The 24,889-nt window shown below is 39.6% G+C and overlaps 2 protein-coding genes across 3 annotated transcripts; one reads left to right on the top strand and one right to left on the bottom strand.

Annotated features, from left to right (window-relative positions):
• Positions 1 to 5,701: 5,701 nt before the first annotated feature.
• On the top strand, positions 5,702 to 6,118 carry LOC133799899 (uncharacterized). The gene has a single exon (XM_062237889.1). It carries the CDS (start codon positions 5,702 to 5,704, stop codon positions 6,116 to 6,118), a length of 417 nt encoding a protein of 138 aa, XP_062093873.1.
• Positions 6,119 to 11,704: 5,586 nt separating this feature from the next.
• LOC133799275 (BES1/BZR1 homolog protein 4-like) lies at positions 11,705 to 15,563 on the bottom strand. Of its 2 annotated transcripts, XM_062237289.1 has the most exons (3): positions 15,174 to 15,562; positions 12,159 to 12,910; positions 11,705 to 12,054 (listed from the first exon to the last, which is right to left on the bottom strand). In XM_062237289.1, exons 1-3 carry the CDS (start codon positions 15,387 to 15,389, stop codon positions 12,051 to 12,053), a joined length of 972 nt encoding a protein of 323 aa, XP_062093273.1. In that variant the 5' UTR covers positions 15,390 to 15,562; the 3' UTR covers positions 11,705 to 12,050. The 2 variants fall into 2 exon arrangements, with proteins under 2 accessions (XP_062093273.1, XP_062093274.1); XM_062237290.1 differs by having other exon boundaries at positions 11,705 to 12,910; positions 15,174 to 15,563.
• Between the last annotated feature and the right edge of the window lie 9,326 nt (positions 15,564 to 24,889).

Raw genomic sequence — 24,889 nt, forward strand, 5'->3', positions numbered from 1 at the left:
CAAGCAGTTAGCACCAAAACCCAAAAATTTTAGTTAAGGTACGGGTACTGCTTGGAAGAGTCCCCTCTAGATCAGATCCGCAGAACCCTATCGGGAACAAATAAGAAGAGTTTTTCTAAAGTCTCCCCAAAACAGCCTATTTCCGTTCGTTCAGGGATGACGCAGACCTGGAAGAATCCAGGACAACCCAGGCACTTTGATTCTACTATTCTAGTGCACCCAGAGCAACCCTAAACGGTAGCTCCGGCTCTAACAGCCCTATAGCTATAAAAGCGATATAACAAAATGCTAAGCATTAGAAAACATAAGTAAAAGGTTTGGAAAACTTACTGTAAAGTGCTGATCATGGAGGATGACGTGTCTCCGGCGACAATGACGGCAAAATCACAGTCTTGAACAAGCAGAGGAGACATAGAAGTTCGTCCAATGGTCGAGCCGAGGTCACACTTTCAGGCAAGGGCGCAGAGATCAAACGCGTCGAAAAGAGATGACAACGAAGACAGAGTAATTGACAGAGAATTTCGTCGGCAAGCTCGGACATAAAAATTTCTCTCTGTGGGTTCGTTTTTTCAAAATGCATAAAATTTGTAAATGAAAGTCTGGGGGTATTTACAAGGACCAAAAGCGTGTTTTTGATCTAACTGTTTGGAACGACCCCCCACATCAGACGGCCCTGGATCAGGCAAGGGTATTAATTATCCCACTCGAGTATCAGACCGCGGGTTCCCCAAGTCATGATCTGCACCACCTCGATCCAACGGTCCACAGGAAAGGCATTTCAAAAGTTGTCCCATCCAAAGATCCTCAATGATGCATAAATATTAAAGGATATGTTCATGCAGATGGGATGCTTCGAAATTTACGCTGACGTTTAGTTGCCGACACGGTAACCAAGAGATTGTCTCCTAATCTGTCAGACACGAGTACCATCGACGCGCCAGTTATAAGAGGACACGTGTGTGTAGCATGATGAAGTTGAAAGTTCAAGGATCATCCAAACGACCTTGAAGCAAACAAACCTGGGCTCTGGTAAACGAACCAGGGTCCTGGTAAATGATTTGGGCCCTTGGGATTCGATCAGGGATGCTAACTCAGATGCATTTTATACAAGTTCCCAGCTATCGATGCTCCATGAAAACAGACCCGTCTCCTGAGGAACGAACCGGGATGTCGAGAATTGATCCGAGAAAGGAAGCAAGCCTTCACTGCGCAAGCACAGATAAAGGCTTGGGGGGTAAATGTTATCCCCGTTTCCTCCCTCCCTTCTCGGGTCCGTACATTCAGTCCATGGGCCACCCTGAAGGGACCTAAGGGCCAGATTGGGCCCAATAGAGGAGATGAGTCCCAAAGGCCCAAATATCGATACAGCCCAACGTTGTCCCGGAATGAAAGAGGGGATCATGAGGTTCGCATGTTTCATTCTCCCGAACCCTTCGTATGATGTGCCCAGAATGCGGTAAGGATATTGATTCCTCGAAGTTTGAAAATGGACCGGGAGGACCGTAGACGACCCTGGATCCTGGTAAACGAACCAGGATCATGGTTAGTGAAGAGGGATGCTAGTAAACGAACCCAGACATGGCGACCAGGTTGGGCGCGCTAAGCTGTCCATGATACTGACATCGCCCCAAGAAACACGGACTTTTGTCTCCATAACTAACCTGCAGAAGAGGTTACATACGGAATGTACGCCGTTATTCCAGAACCGTACCACCACTGCTCTGACAGATTTTGTCCCCCAGATCTCTTTAAAAGCCTGTGCAAACCAAACTAGAGCTACGTACTGCTGTCGGCCTTGTGGCGTAGTTATGCTAGGGCCAGCCCAATGGGCCCTGATTAGCGTATTCCACTTAATAAAATATTTTGTATTAAATCTCCATCAGCGAGCAAATGATTTGTATACTCCTATTGGGCTCAAATTAGTCGCGCCCAAACCCAGAGCACTCAACTAACTATAAATATGAACAGTTGTGCACTGTGGAAGGGATCCGATTTTTCTCCTGTAAGCATACAATCTGCTCAAATTAAGAGAAATTTCATTACTAAAGCTACTAAAAGCTCTAATACAATTGACTCGTGGACTAAGGCTTTTTAACGCCCCAACCACGTAAAATTCCTTGTGTGATAACTTCTAACCCTTTCTTTCTAAGCTCTTTTATCTTTTATAATTCTAGTTTCTAAAAAACTCGGTAAACAATATCTATATATGTGTAGGGATTCAAAAAAAATTATTATTTTATTTATTTAATTACTATGTTTTAGTTACTTGTTTGATTTTTAGAAAAATATTTGAAATGTTTGCTTTGTATGAATTAAGATTTAATTGACTATTTGGAATAATTGTGTAATGTTTGTTTAATTATTAGTGTTACATTTTTTTAGTGTGACAACATTATGTGATTAGAAGAGGTTGCATTTTTATTTATTTAGAGTGTGTTTGTGTGTGTGTGGACTTGTTTTATTTATTTTATTTTATTTAATTTAAGAAAATAAAAGGAAAAGGAAATGGAAATGGGTTGTCATCTTTTGAGATAAGATGACAAGGCATATCTAAAAGATTGTGCTTACATTGGGATTGGGTTTAGATGAGGTGTAAAGATATGAAATATTGGGATTCAGCTTATTTTATGGGATAGGATTATAGTTTTCACACTTGGGTTTTTCCTTAGGTTTAGGTCACTATGTATTATAAATAGAAGAACATGGGACTTTGGAAAACCATTTCGTGGCTGTCGAAGCTTTAAGAGAAAAAGGGAGAGGAGAGCACGAAAAAAGAGAAAGAAAAAGAGAAAAAGAAAGAGATAAAGAAGGAGAAGAGAAAGGGGTTCCAAGATCTCTAGGTATGTGTTCTTATTTTGATTTTAGTTTTTGGTTCTTGATCTTCTAAGATTAGATATCTCATTCTAAATTCTAAGAAGTTTGTTTCTCTTTTCTTTGGTAGTGTATTTCGAAATCCCTAGGTGCCAAATGACATGTTTGCTTTGTGTTCTTGAACACCATCAAGAGGTAATGGAATTTTTGTGATTATTTCTTTTCTAGATTGGTAGTTCTCATAGAAATATATATATGCTAAGTAAAGCTATGTTGATGGTGCATGATGGGTCCGGCCAAGGCATGGGATTTGGATGCTTTGATTTTACGTTAGTGTGATGATTGACATGCCATGATTATGTTGATGCAAATCTAAAATACTAAAAGCATTCTAGGGTTTAAATCTAGCAATGATGATGCTGAAATTGATATTATGTTGTTATGCTTATGGGTATCTGCCTTGATGTTCTAAGGTCTAGGGTTTGTGTGATGGTATGATTTTGGAATAAGAATTTAAGCATGTCATGGTTCTTGTTTTGTTTCACTATTCATGATATGATTTTATGTGGACTAATTAAACATCCTTCTTTTGGATACATAGGGTGTTCAGCCAAGGGGTATGAAATGAGTTTTAGTTGTTTATTTTATTTTATTGATTTTCTCTTGATACTTGAATAAGGAAGCATGGTGTGATTTTGTGGTAAACTTGGTTGTTAAGTCCTATGTGTATTTCGGCCTAAGCTATATTACATGGTGTGATATTGTTCTAAATGCGTAAATGAGATTAAGGATTATTAGAGACTTGCATAAGATGTTAGAAATCATGTTAGACCTATCCATGTATTGTTGGTATATTATTAAAATTTTATTGGCCATTTAATATATTTATTTAGCAAGCATGAGTAAACTAAGAGTGAGTTTGATGCCATGACTTCATGATATATGCTAAAGATGAAAATGATTAGTTTCATATATTTTGCTCTTTCATTTCATTAAGAAAACCTATGATTTTATGTTAATTTATATGCTTAAAAGATAAAGGCAAATAAATGAATGACATGCTTAATTTTATTTTTAAGTTTTGAGATTAGCAAGCATGTGTATCTAAAGGTGGTTTTTGTGTCAGGATGATATTTAATCTATAAACTATGGATTTTAAACAAATTTTGAATAATTGTGAATGTCATGATTTTATGTGATTAGGTTTTCTAGAAAAAGAATTAAAAATAATTACATGTTTTCAGAAAAGCGTTATTTCTTATTTTGTGGTTGAATTTGAAAACATGTTAGAACTTGATTAATTACTTTTGTAATATCATTTCTAAAATAAATTATGAATATTAAACAAGTTTGTATATATGTTTGGATTAAAGTTTGGTATCATTTGCTTATTGTTGATTTAGGCCATGATTAGTTTGTGAGTTTTGGTTCTGATTTTTGGGATTAAGTCTTGATGCATGGTTTCAAATGGTTTTAAGATGTCAAAATGGTAGCAAGCATGGTAAGAAAATTAATAGTTAATTAGTTTAGTGTTCATAATGCTTGCTGAATTTTTGAAAAAGTGTTAAGAAATAAGTGTATGATATCATAAACTTTGGCATAGTTTTCGAGAATGGTCACACGTATGAATGTTACATGCAAATGCATTTTCACACGTAATTATATGTTAATTGAGTAAGTCAAAGGTCCTTGCTTGAAGACCATTAAGGTTGATATGTGTATCGACATTGTCTTTCATGATGTTATGTGTGACATGCAAGTATGATTATGTGTATGAGTTATGATAGAATCTAGAAAGTGGTGCAACTTGTGATGAGATAGATGTGACGTGTGCATGGCCCATGCACACGTGGGATATGTTTAGATGCGTTCGTGTGTATTTTACATGATATTAAAACAAGTGTTTTGATTGTTATTCTAGGCTAGTTGTGAAGTATTCCCACTCTTATTTTTCTTGTACCTGAGGTAAGGAAGTTAGCTAGATTTCTTCTTTGTTTTGAATGGGCTCTAGTTATGCGATATGTATAGATTTGTTTTGTTTGCTTAACCTAGAGATGCAACATTATTAAAGGCAAACATGCCTAAGATTCTGGCCAAAAGGGAAATTCATGGCCAAAGGTTTCTAGGTGAATTATGGCCAAAAGAGTGTCATAAAAGTGACCAAAAGGGAGTCACATGTGATCATTGGACAATAGGGGTGTTATGATCTTATGTTGTATGCTGGGGGGAGCCATTGAACAAGAAAACGATCTGCAACGACATAGTGCCTTGGAGTCTTTCATTATGTTAACTTATCAGTGGGATGTACTATTTATTTTTAAGACTGCATCAAATTCTCTTTTATTTTGAACATTGGATCCAAAGTCTAAATCTATTTTAAATAAAGACCCACTGTATTTTCAGTCAGATTATGTAATCTATGGAGTTATTATTAAAATTAGTATTTTAATAGAGATATGTTATTAGGGGCGTTGTAAATGGTATCAGAGACAATCATTCAACTTTTGGCTTCAAGGAATCCATCAGCATACATACTGAAGACTCGGAAAAAGACTTAACTCACCGTGTCGTAAGTTGTTTTGTGAGCATTAAAATAGTAGTTTTTCTTTCGTTATTCCTTCTAATAGTAGAGCCACTAATAATTAGATTCACTCTTTTCTCATTATCGACTCCACTTATGGCCGACATCGCTGAGGTCCCAATACCTCCCATGGCTGACATTCCTGAGTTGCCTGTAGCACCCGCTGCTAAGAATCTAGCATGAGAAGTGTCAAGATTGAGAGTGCAGCTAAGGGCAAGAGAGGAAGAATTGGCTCGCGTTGGGCAAGCGCCACCAGCACCACCCACATCAGCAGTAGCACAACAGGTGTCAGTAGGTCTAGGGGTATAAATGCATGGATTTGAACAAGTGTATGAGATGTTCAAGAAAAAATCCCCACCAAACTTTGAGGGGAAACCAGATCCTATGGAGGCTGAAGATTGGCTCAAGTCAATGAAGGCTATCTTTCAACACATGTATTTAAATGACCGAGAGAGGATATCTTGTGCATCCCTCTTACTGAAGAACGATGCGAGAATCTGGTGGGATGTCATCAGACGAACTCGGGATTTAGCCATTATGACTTGGAATGACTTCGTGTTGGCCTTCAATAAGAAGTATTACAGTGTTGCAGTCATGGCCACCAGGGTCGATGAGTTCATGACGCTAGTTCAAGGGAACCGCACTATCACAGAATGCGCACAACAATTTGACAGATTGGCTAGATTTTCACCAGAAATAGTTTCGACGAAAGCCATGAGGATCTAGAGCTTCATTAGGGGATTGAAACCAATGATAGCTAGAGACATCAAGTTAACTAGTGTGGGGATAGACTGTTATGTTGAGATCCTGGATAAAGCCTTGGATGCAGAGTTCATAGAAGACCGCATTTGGAAAGATGGGGCAGTTAGGAGAGAAGCAAGGAAGAATCACTCAAGGTAGGCTAACAGCAAAAGAAAATTTCATGAGGGTCAGGGCATTGGGTCAAACAAGAAGCCCAAACCAGCAGCCCAGAGCAATGGCAACGGTAACCAGCAGAAGAGCAGAAATAAGTTCCCATTTCTTCGAAAGTGTAACCATAAGCACCCAGATGAGTGTAGGGAAAACACTAAAAGTTCTTCAAGTGTGGTCAAGAGGGTCATTTATAGAGAAACTATTCACAAATGGGGTCAAGGGTAGGGCAAAGAGGCAATGGAAATCTTGTACTAGCCCGAGTCTTCCCATTGACAAAAGTAGGAGTCGAGGCCAGTAACACCATTGTAACAGATCAAATCTCTATAGCTGGTAAATTATGTAAAGTCCTTATTGATTCAAGAGCTACGCATTCTTTTATTTCTGTAGAAATGATTGATAACCTATGAGTACCCTATAGAGATTTTAGTGAGAGCTTTGCTACGATGTTACCCTCGGGTGATGTAATCATGTCAACTAGATGGATACTGGCAACCCCAATACAGATTGAAGGGAGAATATGTCCAGGAGATTTGGTCGAGTTAGACATAATAGACTATGAGGTGATTCTTGGTATGGAATTGTCGGATAAGTATGGAGCAACCATCGATTGTTGCAAGAAAGCAGTAAAATTTAAAACTAGACAATGGGGAACAGTTCACCTTTATGGGCGATGTAACAGGACTTCGTACACCGATAATCTCGGCCTTAAAAGCAGACAACATGATTCGCAATGGACGTCAGACATATCTTGCAAACGTAGTGGATAAGACAAAAGAGACAGAATTAAGGTTTGAGGACGTTCGTGTGTTGTGCGAATTTTCGGACGTGTTTTCGGAAGACTTACCCGGCCTACCTCCAGACAGGGAAATTGAATTTGTGATTGTTGACCGAGATTTTCGGCAACTCTATTAATGACTAATATTTACTGATAATTATAATGAAAGCAGAAGATTAACACAGGGTTTTTACGTGGTTGGGGCGTTAACTAGCCTTAGTCCACGAGTCTATATTATTAGAGCTCGAAGAAGCTTTTACAATGGAGTTTCCTCTCTATATTTTTACAGAGTTACTGTATTTTCTTTTGTGAGGAGAGACCCCTTTTACGGTGTTCTGTAGCTTATATTTATAGGCTCATGGGAGCACCGGGTATGACCCGGGCCCATCAGAGATGGGAATATTCCTGGCCTTTCTAGTGGAGGCCCAATACAAAAGGTGCAAAATACGTAGATTCCAAACCAGCTAAGGCCCAACAGGTTGACCTTGGAGCTATATCTCGCCCGAAAAAATGGTGCTTTTGGTCTGGACACTTTGAGTTACGAGGCAGATTCAGGAGACAAGACCAGTCAGAGTACCTGACAGCGCTGACCTGAAACAACGGCGTGCAATCCCGAGGTGCCCTTTTCTGCAGGTGAAAAGTGGGGACAACACCCACGCGGAGTGAGGCGGCTTCAGGGTCCGGGACGCTTGACCCCTCCAACCGGGGGTGAGGTGATCCGGGTCCATCTACCTTTGTCCCGCTTTGTTTACCACAGGCCCAGACCATACCAGGGTCCGGGACCTGGACGCGTAGGCCGCAGGGGATCTGAACACTCTGTACGTCGCCCGGACTGTCGTCGCAGAGGACAGACCCGGAGGAACATGCTGGACCCCTCTAATGGGCCCAGACCTGCATCCCCGGTCCGTACCCCTCCCTCTGGGCGCCCTCTGTACCAGGAGGCCTTGGGCCGGGCCCGCACGCTTACACGGCCCCTGACAATGGGCCTGGATGAAGGTCCCGGGCCCATGCAGGAAATGGGGATAACAGTGATCAATTTAATTCTAGAGACTACGCCCATATCAAAGGCACCCTACAGAATGGCACCGACCGAGCTAAAGGAACTAAAACTACAACTACATGAGTTGTTGGACAAAGGTTTTATAAGACCAAGTTATTCGTCATGGGGCGCTCCAGTGTTGTTCGTTAAGAAGAAGAACAGGAGCATGTGGATGTGTATTGATTATCGGGAACTTAACAAAGTCACAGTCAAGAACAAGCACCTGCTACTGCGAATCGATGACCTCTTCGACCAACTTCAGGGAGCGGAAGTATATTCTATAATCGAATTTAGGTCGGGGTACTATTAGTTGAAAGTGAGGAAAGAAGACATCCCAAACACTACCTTTCGAACCTAGTATGGGCATTTTGAATTTCGGGTGATGTCCTTTGGACTCACAAATGCTCCAGCAACTTTCATGGATTTAATGAACCGAGTCTTTAAAGACTTTCTGGACAAATTTGTGGTAGTGTTTATTGATGACATTTTAATCTACTCCAAATCTAAGGCGGAACATGGAGAACACCTGAGATTGACACTAAGGAGGCTTTAAGAGACCAGTTGTATGCAAAGTTTAAGAAGTGCAAATTCTAGTTAGAGAAAGTGAGATTTTTGGGCCATATAGGGTCTAAGGAGGGTGTAGTGGTAGACCCAGCTAAGATCGAGGCTATTCAAGATTAGCCTCAACCTAAGAATGCAACAGAGGTTAGAAGCTTCTTAGGATTGGCAGGGCATTACAGAAAATTTGTTGAAGGGTTTTTTAAGATTGTTGCACCCCTAACCAATTTGACAAGAAAGAATCATAAATACACTTGGATTGAAAAGTGTGAGGATAGCTTCCAGACCATGAAGAATAAGCTTATATCAGCTCTAGTGTTGTGTGGACCAACTGAAGAATGGAAGTTTGTAGTATATTGTGATGCTTCCAAGAATGGCTTTGGATGTGTATTGATGCAAGATGGTAAAGTAGTGGCTTAGACCTTAAGAAAATTGAAAGAATATGAACAGAAATATATTACCCGTGATTTAGAGTTGGTTGCGGTAGTATTTGCACTTAAGATATGGAGGCACCACCTTTACGGAGAGAAATGTGAGGAATATACAAACCATAAAAGCCTAAATTATTTCTTTACTCATAATAAGTTGAATATGAGGCAAAGAAGGTGGTTGGAGTTTGTAAAGGACAATGACTGCAAGATCTTTTATCACCCAGGCAAGCAAACATTGTAGCAAACGCCTTTAGTAGATGCAGTTATGGGACTCTCTCAGCACTAAGTTCAATAGAGGCACCACTCAAGAAAGAGATGGTAGTAGATGGAATTTAATTAAATACTGGGAACTTGTCGAGCTTAACTTTGCAATCATTTACTTGAGGAAATAAAGGAGAAGCAGAAACTGGACAAGGCTTGGCAGGAAGCACTAATCAAGGAAGGGAGTGACAACAACTTTACTAAGTGCAAGGGTGAATTGTTGCGATATAAGAATCAAATTTGTGTGCGAGCAAATAAGGAACTTAAAGAGAGCATCATGTCAGAGGCTCACACTACCCCTTAAGATGTACAATGACTTAAAAACATTGTACTGGTGGGCAAGAATGAAGCGTGACTGTAGCGAACCAATTTTTTTTATTTTAATTAATTTGTGCTTTATTTTATTATTAATTGTTAAGTGTTAGGAAATTATTTCTAATTGTTTGAATAGTTTGGTAGAAATGATGTGAAGTTAATTTGTTAATTGTTTTATTTAATTATTTTAATTTGTAAGTGCATGAGTTTTGGTTATGTGCACCAAGGTGCATGGTTAGTAGAGAAGCACTTGTGCATGTGCATGGTTGCATGGTGGGCATGCAATAGTTTTTCCTATAGATAATTTCCTATTTTTTATTTAAGAAATTAAAAAGAAAATGAAAAGGGAAGAGATAGGGAGAGTGGCGTGTGAGGCTAATGGGAAACCATGGGGGACTTGTTTCTATTTTGGGGAGAAGTCGACATAAATAAGTAGGGAATCAAGAAAATGGGGAAATTCTACCATTTGATTTATGAGAGAAAATTGTGAATTAATAGGCAAAATAAAGGGGATATTAAAATGGGGAATTTCTTTTTCTTTTACTAGTTCTAGGGTTCGGTCAAAAAGGGAGGGGGGGGGGGGGGAGTTATATAGAAGAGGATGAGAGCTTGAGAGCTCTTGGTGGCTGCAAATTCTAGAGTCTAGAGAGAGGAGAGAAGAAAACGTGAAGGAGGAAGAGAATGAGAGGAGAAAGAAGAAGAGGCCAAGGCTAGGGATCCTAAGGTATGGATTGAGGTTCATAGCATTAAAAAAATTTCCTCTTCATCTTGATTCTAAGCAAGGCAAAATGATGGTGATGATAGGTTTGGTTTGTTGCAAGAACTTAGATGATTGTATGCTAGGGTTCGAAATACCTAGGGTAAGCACTTGGTTCATAGTGACTTTGTCAGTTTCTACCTCTTCTTGAATCTAAAATCATGTTTTTTGTTTCTCTTCTTTTGTGTGGTGTATTCGAAAATCCTAGGGGTTCGATCAAAGGTGGTGATCATTGTTTGGGTCCTTGAGTGCTAGCAAGAGAGCTAATAGAAACTTTGCCTTATATTGGTTGTTCTTGTCACTTTGGTTCTTGTTGTTTTGTTTTCACGAGGATATTGATTTTGAAGGTTGGAATGTTGTTTTATTTTGAAGTTGTGGTTTATGACACTATTCTATTGTTGTTGCTATGAGGAATACTTGTATAGTTTTGATATGTTTTGATTAGAGACATGATAGATTTTTAATGGAAAAATGGAAACAAGAATGGGAAACAAAAATCTATGTCTAAGGTCCAATCAAACCAATATCAAGTTCCTATCAAGCACTATCGAGAAATAAATGATATACCTATCAAGCTATCATCGAGCCACTATCGAGCAGCATCGAGCTCACAACTTAGCTGCCTTCTACATAGTATCGAGCTGTTATCGAACAAAAATGTTGTTGAAAAAGCGGAAAACCCAGAAAAAAACATATCACGAAATCTCTTTAACAAACTCAAAAAGCACACCAATATAAGCTCAGATTTGTTCGAAGTAGCCAACAAAAAAGTAAACAAACAATACCCAACACAAAAAAATGAGAAATCTTCTTACCCATAGTTTTTCTCCTCCAAAATTCCTCAAAATGGATGTTGCATCTGATATTGTGATTTTTTACAGAGACAATAGAGATGACTAAAAACGATTTTAGCAACATATTTTGGCACAAAGCATGTATTTTGGTGATGGTTTTGTGAGAGAGAAATAGAGAAAGAGAAGACAGAGGAGAGAGTTTTGGTGTTCTTGATATAATGATAGAGATACTTTGAGTAGATGGAGAATGTTTGGCATCAAAATGAAAAAGTGAATAATTGTGGTATTTTTTTATAATAGTAAATGTTGTTTCCCGGACCTGTTGTAGCTCTTACAACGATAGACATAAATGGTTGTAAAAAAAATTATTATTATTTTGTAGTTTTCGTAACTCTAATGATGATGGTAATAGCAATCAAACAAAACAAATATAAGTAGACAGACCATCGATCCGTATCATGACATCCAAATTATCTTTCAATCACAAGCCCAATAATATATCAAAGCAACAATCAGACCACCAGTCCAGAGTATCATTCCTTGTATATGAAGCTTCCCTTTGGAAATAAAATAAAATAAGAAATGAAACAGAATGGAAAAATGAATTGAACTAAAGGGACCGAACAAGCACTACCACGGACTGTTTATAATTGAAATATAGTCTATTTTTCTTTCATCTTTAATATTTTTTAGAAAAAAAAAAAGCAGCTGCTCCTACTCACTGTACTTCTAAACTGACATGCCTTCGCCACCGAAACACTCGAGGACATGGAATCGAATTTGACATTTAAAAGAACCATGTTTTCAAGTGTCTTATCAGCTGCACCAAACAAAGCGACACTCGTTCACAAACAAATCCAAGACGATAGAATACAATTACTGAAACCAACGACACTGACTAATTTATTGCCTCCAACCACTTACCTGGTCGTAGCGTTCCCAAGTGTGAGTTCGAGATCATCAGAGACACATTCCTCGATTCTCTCACCTTTCCAAGGTTTCACCAAACCTGTCGTATTACTTCCAAAGGCAAACTCTGCTCCTGCAATATTACCATCCGACATGGGAATATCTGAGGTGTTATCGAGTCCCGCAGCAATGGCAGGGGAGCAAGTTCCGCTTTGCCCTGGAGTCCACATTCGTGAACCTCCGTTTGATAAGGCCTCATCCTTAAACCCAAATGGATTTCTCGACACCAGGCTAAATGTTGGGGAAGACGGCCCACTTTGGATACCAGCGAGCCAGTTTGAATCAGGCAGGACCTGGCGACCTGGGCTTTGCGGGTTGGACGAGGGCTGGAAAGGGTAGTTTTGGCTGGCTGCCATTGAGTCATCCCACTCGTTTTTGTTCCGGGGAGTTCTGCAAGTTGGGGAACTCAGTGGCGGGGTCACTGGAGCACTTATTGAGCCACTGTGGATGAATAGGTGGTGGGGAAACTTGGACGTGGCTGATGATGAGCCTGAAGTAAGGGTTTTAAGCCATGGGATGAGCGAATTTGGATCAGCATTATTGTTGCTGTTTACGTTGGCAGTGTAATGAGATGATACTGGGCTTGGAAAGGAAGATGAGGCCGGGCTTGGATTATAGGACGCACATGGGCTCGGTTGATATGATGAACATGGGCTTGCTGATGTCGACCCTCCCATTATGTCCATCCGATCCATTGGTTTGCACCCCTGAACAAAAGCAGATAAAATACAAGGTCAGATTGGGACGTCAAGTATTAAAAAAAGTATAGATATCATATAGAATGGAGTCAGGTTTAAGTTCATGTCTGAGAAACTTAAATTTGAAACATAATAATACTTGTATACAACATGCAATATTCTTTCAAGTACAAATATTGGTTTCTGTTTACTTGACATCATATCATCAGGTCATAACCAATGTAAACACAATGAAACTTGGTCCACTTGTATTATCTAAATCTACATATTTCACATATTGTATTATTATATGATCCCCTCCAACACCAGATGAGTCGATGATATCTCTTGGCTCCGTTACGAAGACCAATAATCATAATATTAATCTATATCTTTATGGGGAACCGACCCACCATGTGGGTTGGTTGCAATAACAGCAAGCATGCCACAATGCGAAATGGAGAATCAATTTCTAAGAGATACCTAAAGGTGCATAAAATTCACCAAATATCCATGTGATTCTACGATCTACTTTCAACGAATTGAAACCGTCTCCCACAGTAACGTAAGTGAAAGCAATCTTGGTAACTATCCACTAGATGTCATGCGTAGTTTCACGATAATTCCTAGCAAGCATGGCAACCAACTTGACTATTTCGTACAAAGAAGATCCATCAAATAACGTATTTAACTACCTTCTGCAAACTGTCTACATAACATTTCTTACTCCCAACAACTTTGTACTAAGCTAGCAACAAAATAACACTTTTTTTCTTTTCTGAAATTAACAGATCACAGCATATTTATTAGTCCATTTTCTACCATAAAAAAAATATACAGTTATTGCCCTTTCACGGCAGAATTTCGTTCAAGTGGTACTTCAACAAATTCAAGTGGTCCTAGAAACAGGGGTGTAGATATTGAGTCGGTCAAAGAGAAATGGTTGGGAAATACCTAAGGAGGGTCAAGCGGGCAAATACGTAATTTCACCCAGACAAGCTTTATCAATGCAGAAGTAAAACAAATGTCAAAGAACAGCTTGTTATAACTCAAGACACGCTCCTATCCCAACATTTTCCTCTAATCAAAAGCACCCCCACAAGCTTTATTGTTTTAAATTAATTTATATTTTTCTTATTTTTAAAAAAAAAGGAAAAGAAAAATAGAAAGGGGATCCAAGGATTCTAGAAAAAGAAAACTTTTTTTTCTTATTTCGACAAATTATTCATTTACCCCCTATTTTTTTTCCGCTTTAACTAATTTACTTCGATAAATTGTACCAAATATGGCCAAAAATGTCTTAAAAAGCTAATCTATATTCTATTTTGTATCGTGAATACTCAAAATCAAGTTTGGTTCATATATACATACAAAGTGTCATAAAATTAACTTATATTTCTCTAGTGTAGGGACAAAAAATAAAAAATTGTGAAATTTTGTACTTATCAAAATTGGAGAAATATGTATGAAATTCAATTTATCTCAGTAATCTGTGACACTACTAAAAGTGAGGAGAAACGAGTGATTTTCTCTCTTCTTTTTTCTGGGGAAAAAAAAAATCAATGCAACAATTGTGACAGAAATGACATTATTTTAGAAAAAAATAATTGAACAGTGGATCTGAAATGACCAATTTGACCCTAGTTTAGGGAGAATAGACCAACAGAAATCAAAAATTAAAAACAGCAATATCAAAAAATAATAAACTAATAACTTTTACAGTTTGCATTTGCAGAGAAGCAACAAAATTGTTCAGAGAGGCTGAAGAAAAGGAAACAAAGAAACATTCAGTTTCACAGTAAAAGTGGAGAGAAAGGAAAAGCTCAATCTAGGAAAATGGGAGAAATATAAAATGACGAAACTAGCCCTCGGAAAGTGTCGTTAGGGGCATTTTAGTAATTGGAAAAGTCTTTTCTGCTACTCTGTCTGTTCCTGCAAGCAAATCTGAGAGTGTTGTTCGTTCATGGCGTTCATATAAGGATCCAAAAAGCAAGAGAAAAGGCTAAGAAAAACAAATCTGAAATATTTTCAGTTAAAAAAAAAAACAAACAAAACGTCTAGCCTAAAGTCCCCCGAATCAAATCGATCTGAAAGCTAAGTTATTTAGCCAAATCTACAAGATCGCAAGAAATCGTTCTTCAAATTCAGTCAAATCAATATTTCGAAACTAAAATCGCAGTTCAGTTCTCCAACCAGCGGAGCATATCAGAGGTAGAAGGATGGATTCGCAAACGTAAGCGATTAAAATCTAAGATTCAAAGCAAAAAAGAAAAGAAAAAGAAAATTGATTTACCTTTCTGTAGGTGGTACCGTCTTCTTCGACGGTCCAGCCAGCTTCATTACAGAGAGCTTTAAGGACTTCGTTGTTGTCACAGTGTTTGGGTAGCTTATAGTTTCCATACATCCTTAGGCCGGAGTAGATCTTCGCAGCGATTGCCCTCCGACGCCGTTCCCTCCGCTTGTTGTTCTCTCTCTCCTTCCACGTCGGCATTCTCGTGCCGGACGTCATTATTTTCTTCTATCTTTTTTACCTGGAATTTTATCGGCAATCAAACAGGTTGATCTAGCAAAATCGGACCGGAAAAGTCACGGGGTTGGGCGGAGCCGATGTTGGCGGGCGATTTATTTTTCAATAGAAAATAGAGTGTATTTATATTAGAGGAGAAGTGGAGTGGTTAATCTTTATAATCATATAGAGAGAATTGGAGCTAAATACATTTGAAGCGTTACTTTTGCCCCATTCTTTTACGGAAATTTACTAAAACTGCCACTTCATTTTTTGGTTTGGGCGGAATTACGGGGCCTAACACGTGTTTAGGCTTTTCATAAAGAAGAACCAAGGTATGATATATTGGGTCAGATAAAAAAAAAAAAAAAAAAAAGTGATAGGGTGTTCCCTTAGGCCAGTCTCAATAGTTACTCTACTCTATTTATTAAAATACATCATCAAAATCTTTTTTTTTTTATTTTACCTCACATTTTTACATTACACCATACATCAGCTATTTTATATTTTATTTTACATTATTTAAATATTATTTAATAGTTTAAGTAAAAAAAACCATATTAAAAAAGAAAAAATAATAATAAAATATTTGCTAATAGGAGAAAGAAAGGGAAAAAATGACAAAAAAAATATTAAAAAATATTTACATAGCTAATTTAAGCTTAGATACATTTAGAATAGAATTTATTGGGTTTAGTGCTAAACTATTATACATATACATTTAGAGGAACCAATGGAGTAGATATTAAGTCATTTAGCTAAAAAAAATTACATTTGGACTACTTTAAAGCAGCCATTGGGACTGCTCTTTGCTGTAGTTGCACACCTGATCTTCTTACTCAGATCCATAATGAGAAATAGCAATTTATCAAATACCAACGAGAAAATAAAGAAAAAAAACATATATATAGTGATTATATCTTTCTAATATTTTATGTACACCTGTCAAATTTAGATTGAAAAATCATGTTTTAAAGATTCAAAATTAGAATCATCACCATAGAAAAATAAGAACTCGCCATTTTTTAGTAAAAAAGAGGAAAAATGAGATGAAAGAATTCTGTTTTATTAATCTGGAAAAATGAGTACAATAGGTCTTATATACACATTAGGAATGGACTAACTAACTGATAACAACTCAGTAAACTAAACTAACAGATTGACTACTTAACTAACTTATCTTAAGTCTAAAACTCCCCTTAAGATGGATTGTATATGGTTTGCAATCTTGCCTTTAAGAAACTTGAACGGGTTTGGAAATAAGCTTTGGTAAACACATCAGCAATCTGCTCTTGAGAGGCAATATGAGTAGTTTTGATCAGTCCAGATTGTATCTTGTAACGCCCTACCTCCTTAGAGTCGTTACTAAGTGAGTTTAAAAACGTGCTTTTAACTCGCTAATCGAGGTTTAAAACCAAATAGTGTAACTAAACCATAAACAAAGAAAAGACTCGAGAAATAGTAGATTCCATAGATAAATATAAAAAGTTTACACTTGGGATCCCAAAATACAGTTTAGAAACATTTTCAACATAAAAACTGTACTAAGTCAGCTAAATGACAAAATATAAGTTCATTTACAAGCATCTCCCAAAATCCTCTGGCCGTGGCAGCCAGGCTGGCCAAACATGTACACGCCACCTCACGCGCTGTTGTACTCATGGTTGGTTGATCTTCTCCTTACCCTTACCTGCACCACAGAACATCTGTGAGCCGAAGCCCAGCAAGAAAACCCACAAACATATAACATATGCAACACATAAGTCAAGCATAAAAACAGGCCACCAATGGCTAAACACATACGGCCTAGCCGTCCCAGGCATTTACCAAGCCCTGGGCTCGCGGACCATGCCGTAAGGATATCCCAGGTATCCTTCTAGGGACTCACCCTAGCAACTCGCACTCCACGTGCTCAACGCTGCTCCCGGCCCCTTGCCGTTCTCGGCCTTGCACTCAACGTGCCTGACGCCGTTCCCAGCCCCTCACCGTTCCCAACTCTTGCCGATCACTCAAATAATATCATACATGATATGGCAACAAGTATAGAATTCTAGCATAAACAGATAAAGGGCTTGCCCTGCAATTCTAACATGTTGGGCTCGGGCCTGCATATCAATTCCATTAAACACACACCGGGCTCAGCCCTGCACACAAGCTCTATGGGAACAAGGGTTCTCTTACCTGAATTCTGAGCTTTCTGAGCACCGATGCCCCGAGCACAGTCCTCAAACGTGAGCCTCGCCGAAACCCTAGTCACAACACATTAACAATGTCCATCCATTAAATTCTAATCCAATAAATAACTTCGAGCCATAACCCTAACCTCCGGGTCCTTGAATTCTATCAATCCAGGTGACAAAATCCATCCCGAGCCTTACCCCTTGAGTTCCTAAGCCTAAAATACCCTAAAAAAACTCAAACTGGCACTAAGGGTCGCGGCCCCACCCACAAGAGCCGCGGCTAGCCTCAAAACAGAGGCTAGCACCTCACTGACCCCCACACGGGCCGCGGCGCGCATGAGCTTCTCGGCCTCCCATGGACGCGCGCGCACGCGGGCCGCGGCGCACCCCTCCTAGGGCCGCGGCGCTCTACACCGAACCCAGATTTTCACACCATTTTCTAAACCTTTCCTCAAGCCAATTCATCCTAAAACTTGGCTAACATTCCTAGATATCCAGCACAATTATTCCAGCACAGAAACAACATCAGAACCTCATTAAAATATGCTCCAAAACTCAGCTAGAACAGCCAAAGATAAATCAAGCTTAGCTAACATGCAATCCCCTAAAACCAGCAGAAATTTAAGACTAAACCTTAGTAATTAGAGCTTACCTTACAGAGCTTTGTCCCTGAATTTGATCCTCAATCCCCAAGTTCAAGTTCCTAGAGTATCCCAGCTGAAATCCCTTTGATTCCTAGGCAATTCCTTTGAGCTTCTTCTTGAGTTTTGTCTTAGAGAGTGAGGGAGAGAGAAAAACAAGAGCTATCTTCAGTAAGAAGGAGATATGGGTCGGTTTCTCAAGTTTCTAAACACTTCCCTTTTTTTTTGTTTTATTTGACTTAAGTCTAAAGGGTTACCTCAAGGCTCGGGGTACCAAAACGTCCCCGAGGGCAAAATGGTAAATTTCCCTAATATTCCCACCTGGACATTCTATCCTCAAATATATCTCTAAATATTTATTTTCATGTCCCGATAACCCCATAACTCATCTAATACCCAAGTTACCCCTCGACTCGCCCCGAATCCAAATCTCAACCCCGTTGTAACACTCCGGCTAACCGCTCCCCAGGACTGTCTCGGATCGTGCTGTACAGACATATCACATATATACAACATTTATCACACTTATGCCCCTAATATCCAGACGGGGCCCACATGCACATTTAACTCAATTAAACATGCATCATAATCATATATACACAAAAATTCACATATAAGCACATTAACCCACTTATTGCCCTCCAGGCACACTAATCAAGGCCCCTAAGCCTGATTAGCAAATTCGGGTCGTTACATATCTTCTCCCTCACCAAATGACAACTTATCTCTATATGCTTTGTCCTCTCGTGAAAAACTAGATTTGTAGCAATGTGTAGAGCTGCTTGATTGTCACAATAAAGTTCAATAGGTTGTTCATGATCTTGTTTCAACTCCTTTAACACAGAAACCAGCCAAACAACTTCACAAGTTGTATTTGTCATTGCCCTATACTCAGCTTCAACAGATGATCTTGAAATTGTTTGTTGCTTCTTACTCTTCCAAGATATTAATGACTTCCCAAGAAAAACACAGAAAACAAGTAGTTGATTTCCTAGTGTCTTGACATGCTCCCCAATCTGAATCTGTGTAAGCCTTAAGCTTCATTTCTGAATCAGCAGGATAAAAAATGCCTAATCCTGGACTTTCCTTAACATACTGCAGTAGTCTTTGAGCAGCTTTCAGGTGGGGAAGTCGTGGTGCAGCAAGGAATTGGCTCAACTTATTCACTGAATAAGATAGATCTGGTCTAGTAATAGTCAAGTATTGCAACTTCCCAATTAACCTTCTATATAGTTGAGGACTATCAAGGACTTCACCCGATTCTTGACTCAATTTCAGGTTTGGTTCCATAAGAGTATTGACTGGCTTGCATCCCAAATAACCAAAATCTTCTAAAATCTATAGAGGATATGGTATTTGAGAAACAAGAATCACATGAGGTGACCGAGCCACTTCTAAGCCAAGAAAATAACACAGGCTACCAAGATCCTTTAGTTTGAACTAAGCATTCAACTTAGCTTTTAAGATCTCCACTTCAGATAGATTGTTGCTTGCTGTTGATCCTCGATTTGGCCAACGACACGAAGTCAAATATACGACAGGAAACGAGACGACAATTAAGAATTCAATCTAACGAAAAAGAAGAAATACCAATGATTTATAGTGGTTCGGCCCCAAAGAATGGTAACGACCTACGTCCACTTAGTGTTATTATATATATTGAATCTCAAAGTTGTGATCAAAGAACTAGGGTTCTTGAGTTTCACAAACCTTGGGAGAATTACAATGAAATGTTGGATAATCGCACGATAGCTCTCTCTCAATATTCAGAAAAAAAATTCAAAGATCCAAAAGTCCCCTCCTTGAGCTATTTCATGCATATTTAAAGGCTCAAGGAAGGTTACCTGGGTCAATGGGCATTTTACTTTCCTTAATAACCGCGTATCAAGATAATAAAGAGGAAAATGCAATTATTATAGGATTACAATCTTAGAAGTAAATAAATCAAATTATACTACCAGCCTGGTCGTATCTAATAGTTAAGCCTGACGAAGTGATGTGCCTTTGGTCGATAGTCGAACAACACTTCCGCCACGTGTCAACCACGTGTGAGAAATCCTTGCCACGCCATCAGCAGCCATTTTTTGGGTAAACATTTGCCCCCCAAGTTTATTTATTGTGACCAGCAATAAGTAAACTTAGGAAACCGACCTTTCGCTTACCCCACGAAACTTGTCAAATTCGCCCATGCCCTCTTGGAAAAAGCAATTAATCATGTCTAATCAAGCCCTTTCGGTTTCCCAAAAACTTGCCTGACGGCTATTACACTTCCCCATACTTAGAAAAAAGTAATTCATGATTACCTCTTTTATCGTGTCGCAATCACTATATATAATACCCCAAATCCATATTTTTACTTTTTACTTTTCACTTGCCATCTTCTTGTCAAGAACTCCTAAGAACCTCGACTTTCAGAGCCCAAAAACTTTGAGGAGCTTCCACCCTTCGGACGCTCAAAGCTCTTGTTTCAGACCCCTCTTTTCATCCAAGTAAGTTTTACGAACCTCTTGGGCGTTTGAGATGCCATGCAAAACTGTATTTTATGTATTCAAATCTGTGTTCTTGACTGAAACTGTTTGGGGTAATGGGCATATTGATCGATGCTTGATAGGGAAGTGAAATAGTGTTGTACAGGAGTTAAGAGCTAGTTTGATAGTCGAGACCGTATACTTAGGGCGTAAAATCAAAGCAAAAATTTGATTTTTAGGCTAGTTGAAAAACTGGGTTTTTCCCACCCTCTCGGAGTTGAAAAAGTTTTCTCTGAAAAACTTTTTACTTCTGCTTTTCAATCTGTTTCTCAAACTACTCGTATAAAACTTATTGTTTTTGCTAGAATGTTGCTGGGTGTATAAAAGCTTAACTTTTATACACGAGCAATGTTATTCTAACTCTCAACACAGATTTTTAGGCTTTACTTCTCATCTCCCCCTTTCTCTGTTCGCAGCTTTTCATGCAAGATCCATGGGGAGGTGAGAGACCCATCGACGACGACTTGCTAGCTCAATTGCTTGAGGACGAGGAGCAACCGTCGTTACTAATACCTAAAATTCCCTTTTCTCCTGCCACTTCAAACACTCCATCGACCCTAATCCAAAATATGGGTCGAGCAAAAGCTAAAACCCAGAAAAAGAGACATTCCAATCCTTCAAATCATCCTGCTCCTCGGGCTAAAATTCCCTCGACCAGTGGTCAAGAAAGAAATATCCCCGACCCTAGCATCCAAACTCACGCTCAACTTCGAAATGCCATTCAACCAGATGTTGAATGGTATGTCGCCCCTTATAGCCGAGTAACAATTAGGATGATTGCGAATTATATTAAAAAATATGGACTTCCTAGGGTAACCTTAGTCCAACCCACCAAAGACCAAAGAGCAAACTTGCCTGGAGGCACTTTCAGCGCCTGGTCGAGATATCACATCGAGGCAGGAGCTATCCTGCCTCTGTACCCTTTCTTCCAAGGAGTGGCCAACTATTTCGGGGTCGCTCCTTTTCAAATAACCCCTAATGGATATAGAATGCTCTCGACACTCTATATCCTCTATAGCCATAAGAAATGGCCTGTCCCCACACCACATGAGGTCAACTATCTTTTCGACCTAAAATCTAACCCTAACCAGGAAAACACGGGGTTCTTCCACTTCTGTAACCAGGAAACGTCCCGTACTTTCCTGAGTGACACACCTTTTATTTCCAATGTGTGGAGGTACCACCTTGAGTACTTCCTGACTACGGACATGGTTGCCAACAATCTGGCCTTCACCCAAGGAGGTAATACTTTAACATCCTTGGTCGCTTATTTTTCTTTAATTTTTTCCTGCAGATTCCTTAGATTTTTAGCACCTTTCAGGCCCATGGTTGCGACCAGACCCTACTCCAGACATGGAGGTTCGATCAGCCCTCTTGGCCAGTATGACTGACGTGGAGAAGAGCGTCAAGCATCTGGTCATAGAGGCTAACCTTAGGCTGGTCGGGCATTTGGCTCATCACCAGGATGTGAGGGAGTCAACAGCGGGAAGTGCCACTGGCGAGGAGATCCCCGAGCAGCACCCAGACATGTCACAACCTTAAAGGAGGAGGACGGCTGGAGTGACAATTAGGGAACCTTCTAGCATCCCACGAGCTGCCGCTCCCCCCGCCCCACTGGGAAAGGGAAAAAGGAAAGCCACCGAACCTCCCACTCCCATCGACGAATCTTCAGATGAGAACGGTACTGATCTCTCGCTCTTAGATAATTTTCCAATTCCCTGTCACTTATTTGACGGGGACGACAACTTTAAGTACACTCAAAACTTAAGTTCAGATTTCTTCCAGGCAGTAAGTAATGTAGCGACCAGTAGTTGTAGCACGGGTACTTTACTTATAATCTCTTTTCTTTCACTTTTATTTCCGCCTAAATATCTTGTCTCACTGCTTGTGTTGTTTCTTTTTGTGCAGATATGTCATCTGAAGACGTGTTCGAGCATTACAAAGCTGTCGCTGCATCTTCAGGCAGGAAGAAAGACAGCAAAAGGACTCAGGGGAGAGTAGTAAAACCGCCTCAAAGAAGGCCTGAGCTAAGGACCCTCCAGCCACTGGCCCTTCGAAGGAGAACACGCCACCTCCATCGCCACTCGAGCAGCCAGCCTCAACATCTCCAGTCGACCAGGACGCTACTCCACCAACACTTTTCGACCAGCACTCCACACCTCAGGACCCTACCAGCCGAACACACCGCACTCAGCCTTCTCAGCCCGAAGGCTCTCTGTCCAGCTCCGTGGTCAGCTCAGCTAGGGAGAGGATATACAAGCTCTCCAAACATAAATGCAGTCAAGAGGCCATTGGCAACACTATTTCCATGGAGACCGACCAAATACTCAACCGGGGGATGAATGAGATAGTTAGCGTAAGTTGTTTCCTAATGCAGAATAATTTGCTTTTGATTTTCTGCCATCACCTTACCCTTTTCATTTGATTGCAGGGAATGCTGAACATGACCGCTGACTGGCGCCGTGCGGGTGCAATGGTGTCCAAGACCAAAAATTTTGGCACCACGCTTGCTGAGGCTAAGAAAGCTCTTGAAGAAAAAAATGCTGACCTGCTCGAGAAGAACAATGAGCTAACCAAGCAGAACGGTGAGTTGCTTGAGAAAAGCGCGGAGCTGTCTAAGCAGAATGAGGGACTGCTCGAGCAAAAAGCCACTCTGACCGAGGAGCTACTGGAGAGTCGGGACGCCTTGAAGAAATCCAATGAAGATAAGGAAAAATTCAGGGAAAGCGCCAAACTCAACTACCAACAATCCAAACAGCTCGAGCTTGATTTGATTGCTAGCAGGCAGGAGACGAAGGAGCTGGAAAAGCGCGTGAAGGAGTTTGAGGAACTCGAAACCAAGAACTTGGAGAAGTACAAGGAAGCCACTCATCTTTGCTTCTACGAGTTTTGGAAGCACAACCGGAAGGCTAACTTCATCTACCTGTCAGATCGCTTGAGGCGGACTCTAATGTCTCAGTGTGCCATTCGCCTGGAGGAAGAAGAGAGGGCTAAAGTTCCTGCTTCCCCAGAAATCTCCCTGGCAACAGAGATAGATGGTGCAGATAATGAAGTTGGCGCAACTATCGACCAAGACGCTCCTCAAGACCCTCCAACCTCTTAGTCTTTTTTCTTTCTATCTTTTAATCTTTTAATTACACGACCTACGGGTCGTGATGTAAAGACACTTTAATTTTCTAGTTAAAATTTTATTCCTGCATGGGCAGCTTTTACTTTTAATTAAACAATTACATCCGAGCAGTAACTGCTCGCGGTGTAAAAGGTTTCCTTACGATATTATAATATTTTCCTTTTATTATAACATATGTTCACATGACCGAACTTAGCATAATACTTTGGATAAAATTTTCGAAAAATACTCTAAGTACCTTAGCATTCTTTCACTTATTTTGCTCATGTGTTTACATACCTTTCGATATTCTTTGCTTAGATACCTTATATGCCCCCCAAGTGATTGAGGAGCTTTAGGTCCTTAGTCACTTGCCTTGACTAGAACCTGTTCGAACATTATTGGTTGGAGCAAAATAATTAAAATGATAATACAGCAAAACAACACACATAATGAGCAAATACTTGTAATAAATACAATAATTGGCAAGAATGATTGGCTGTGCGCAGTCCCTTATATTTCTCGTAATAAATGGACAAAACGTATCTGTACGAGTGATCAATAAGATCTTACACTTATAAGCGATTAGTCACATAAAATGACCAACCCTTTTTCATAACTTGTAAAAAGTAAAATTAATACAAGCCAATTCTTTAAGAAGAATTATTTATTGATACTACTTGCGCAGGTGTTCTCCATTCCAATAGCGAGGAATGAGATCTCCATTTAAGTGAGCAAGTTTGTAGGTGCCTGGATGGAGAACTTCTTCAATCTTGTATGGTCCTTCCCACTTTCTAACAATTCCACTAAGGCATAAAGGCAGATGTTACTTATCCCTTATAGTCAAATGACCATATTGCCCTCCCAATTAAACCACGCTTTTAAACATCTTAAGGTCATTTTAGTCATTGCTCCCAATTCCCACTAATTCCTCAAGTGTCCTAAATATTTACCACTTAATTCCCATCATCTAATTATCCACCAACTATTTTTCCTCATTATCAAATAATTTCCAATATGTTCTCCAAATTCTCAGATACATCCC

This window comes from Humulus lupulus, chromosome 9, assembly GCF_963169125.1.
Source record: "Humulus lupulus chromosome 9, drHumLupu1.1, whole genome shotgun sequence".
NCBI lineage: Eukaryota > Viridiplantae > Streptophyta > Magnoliopsida > Rosales > Cannabaceae > Humulus > Humulus lupulus.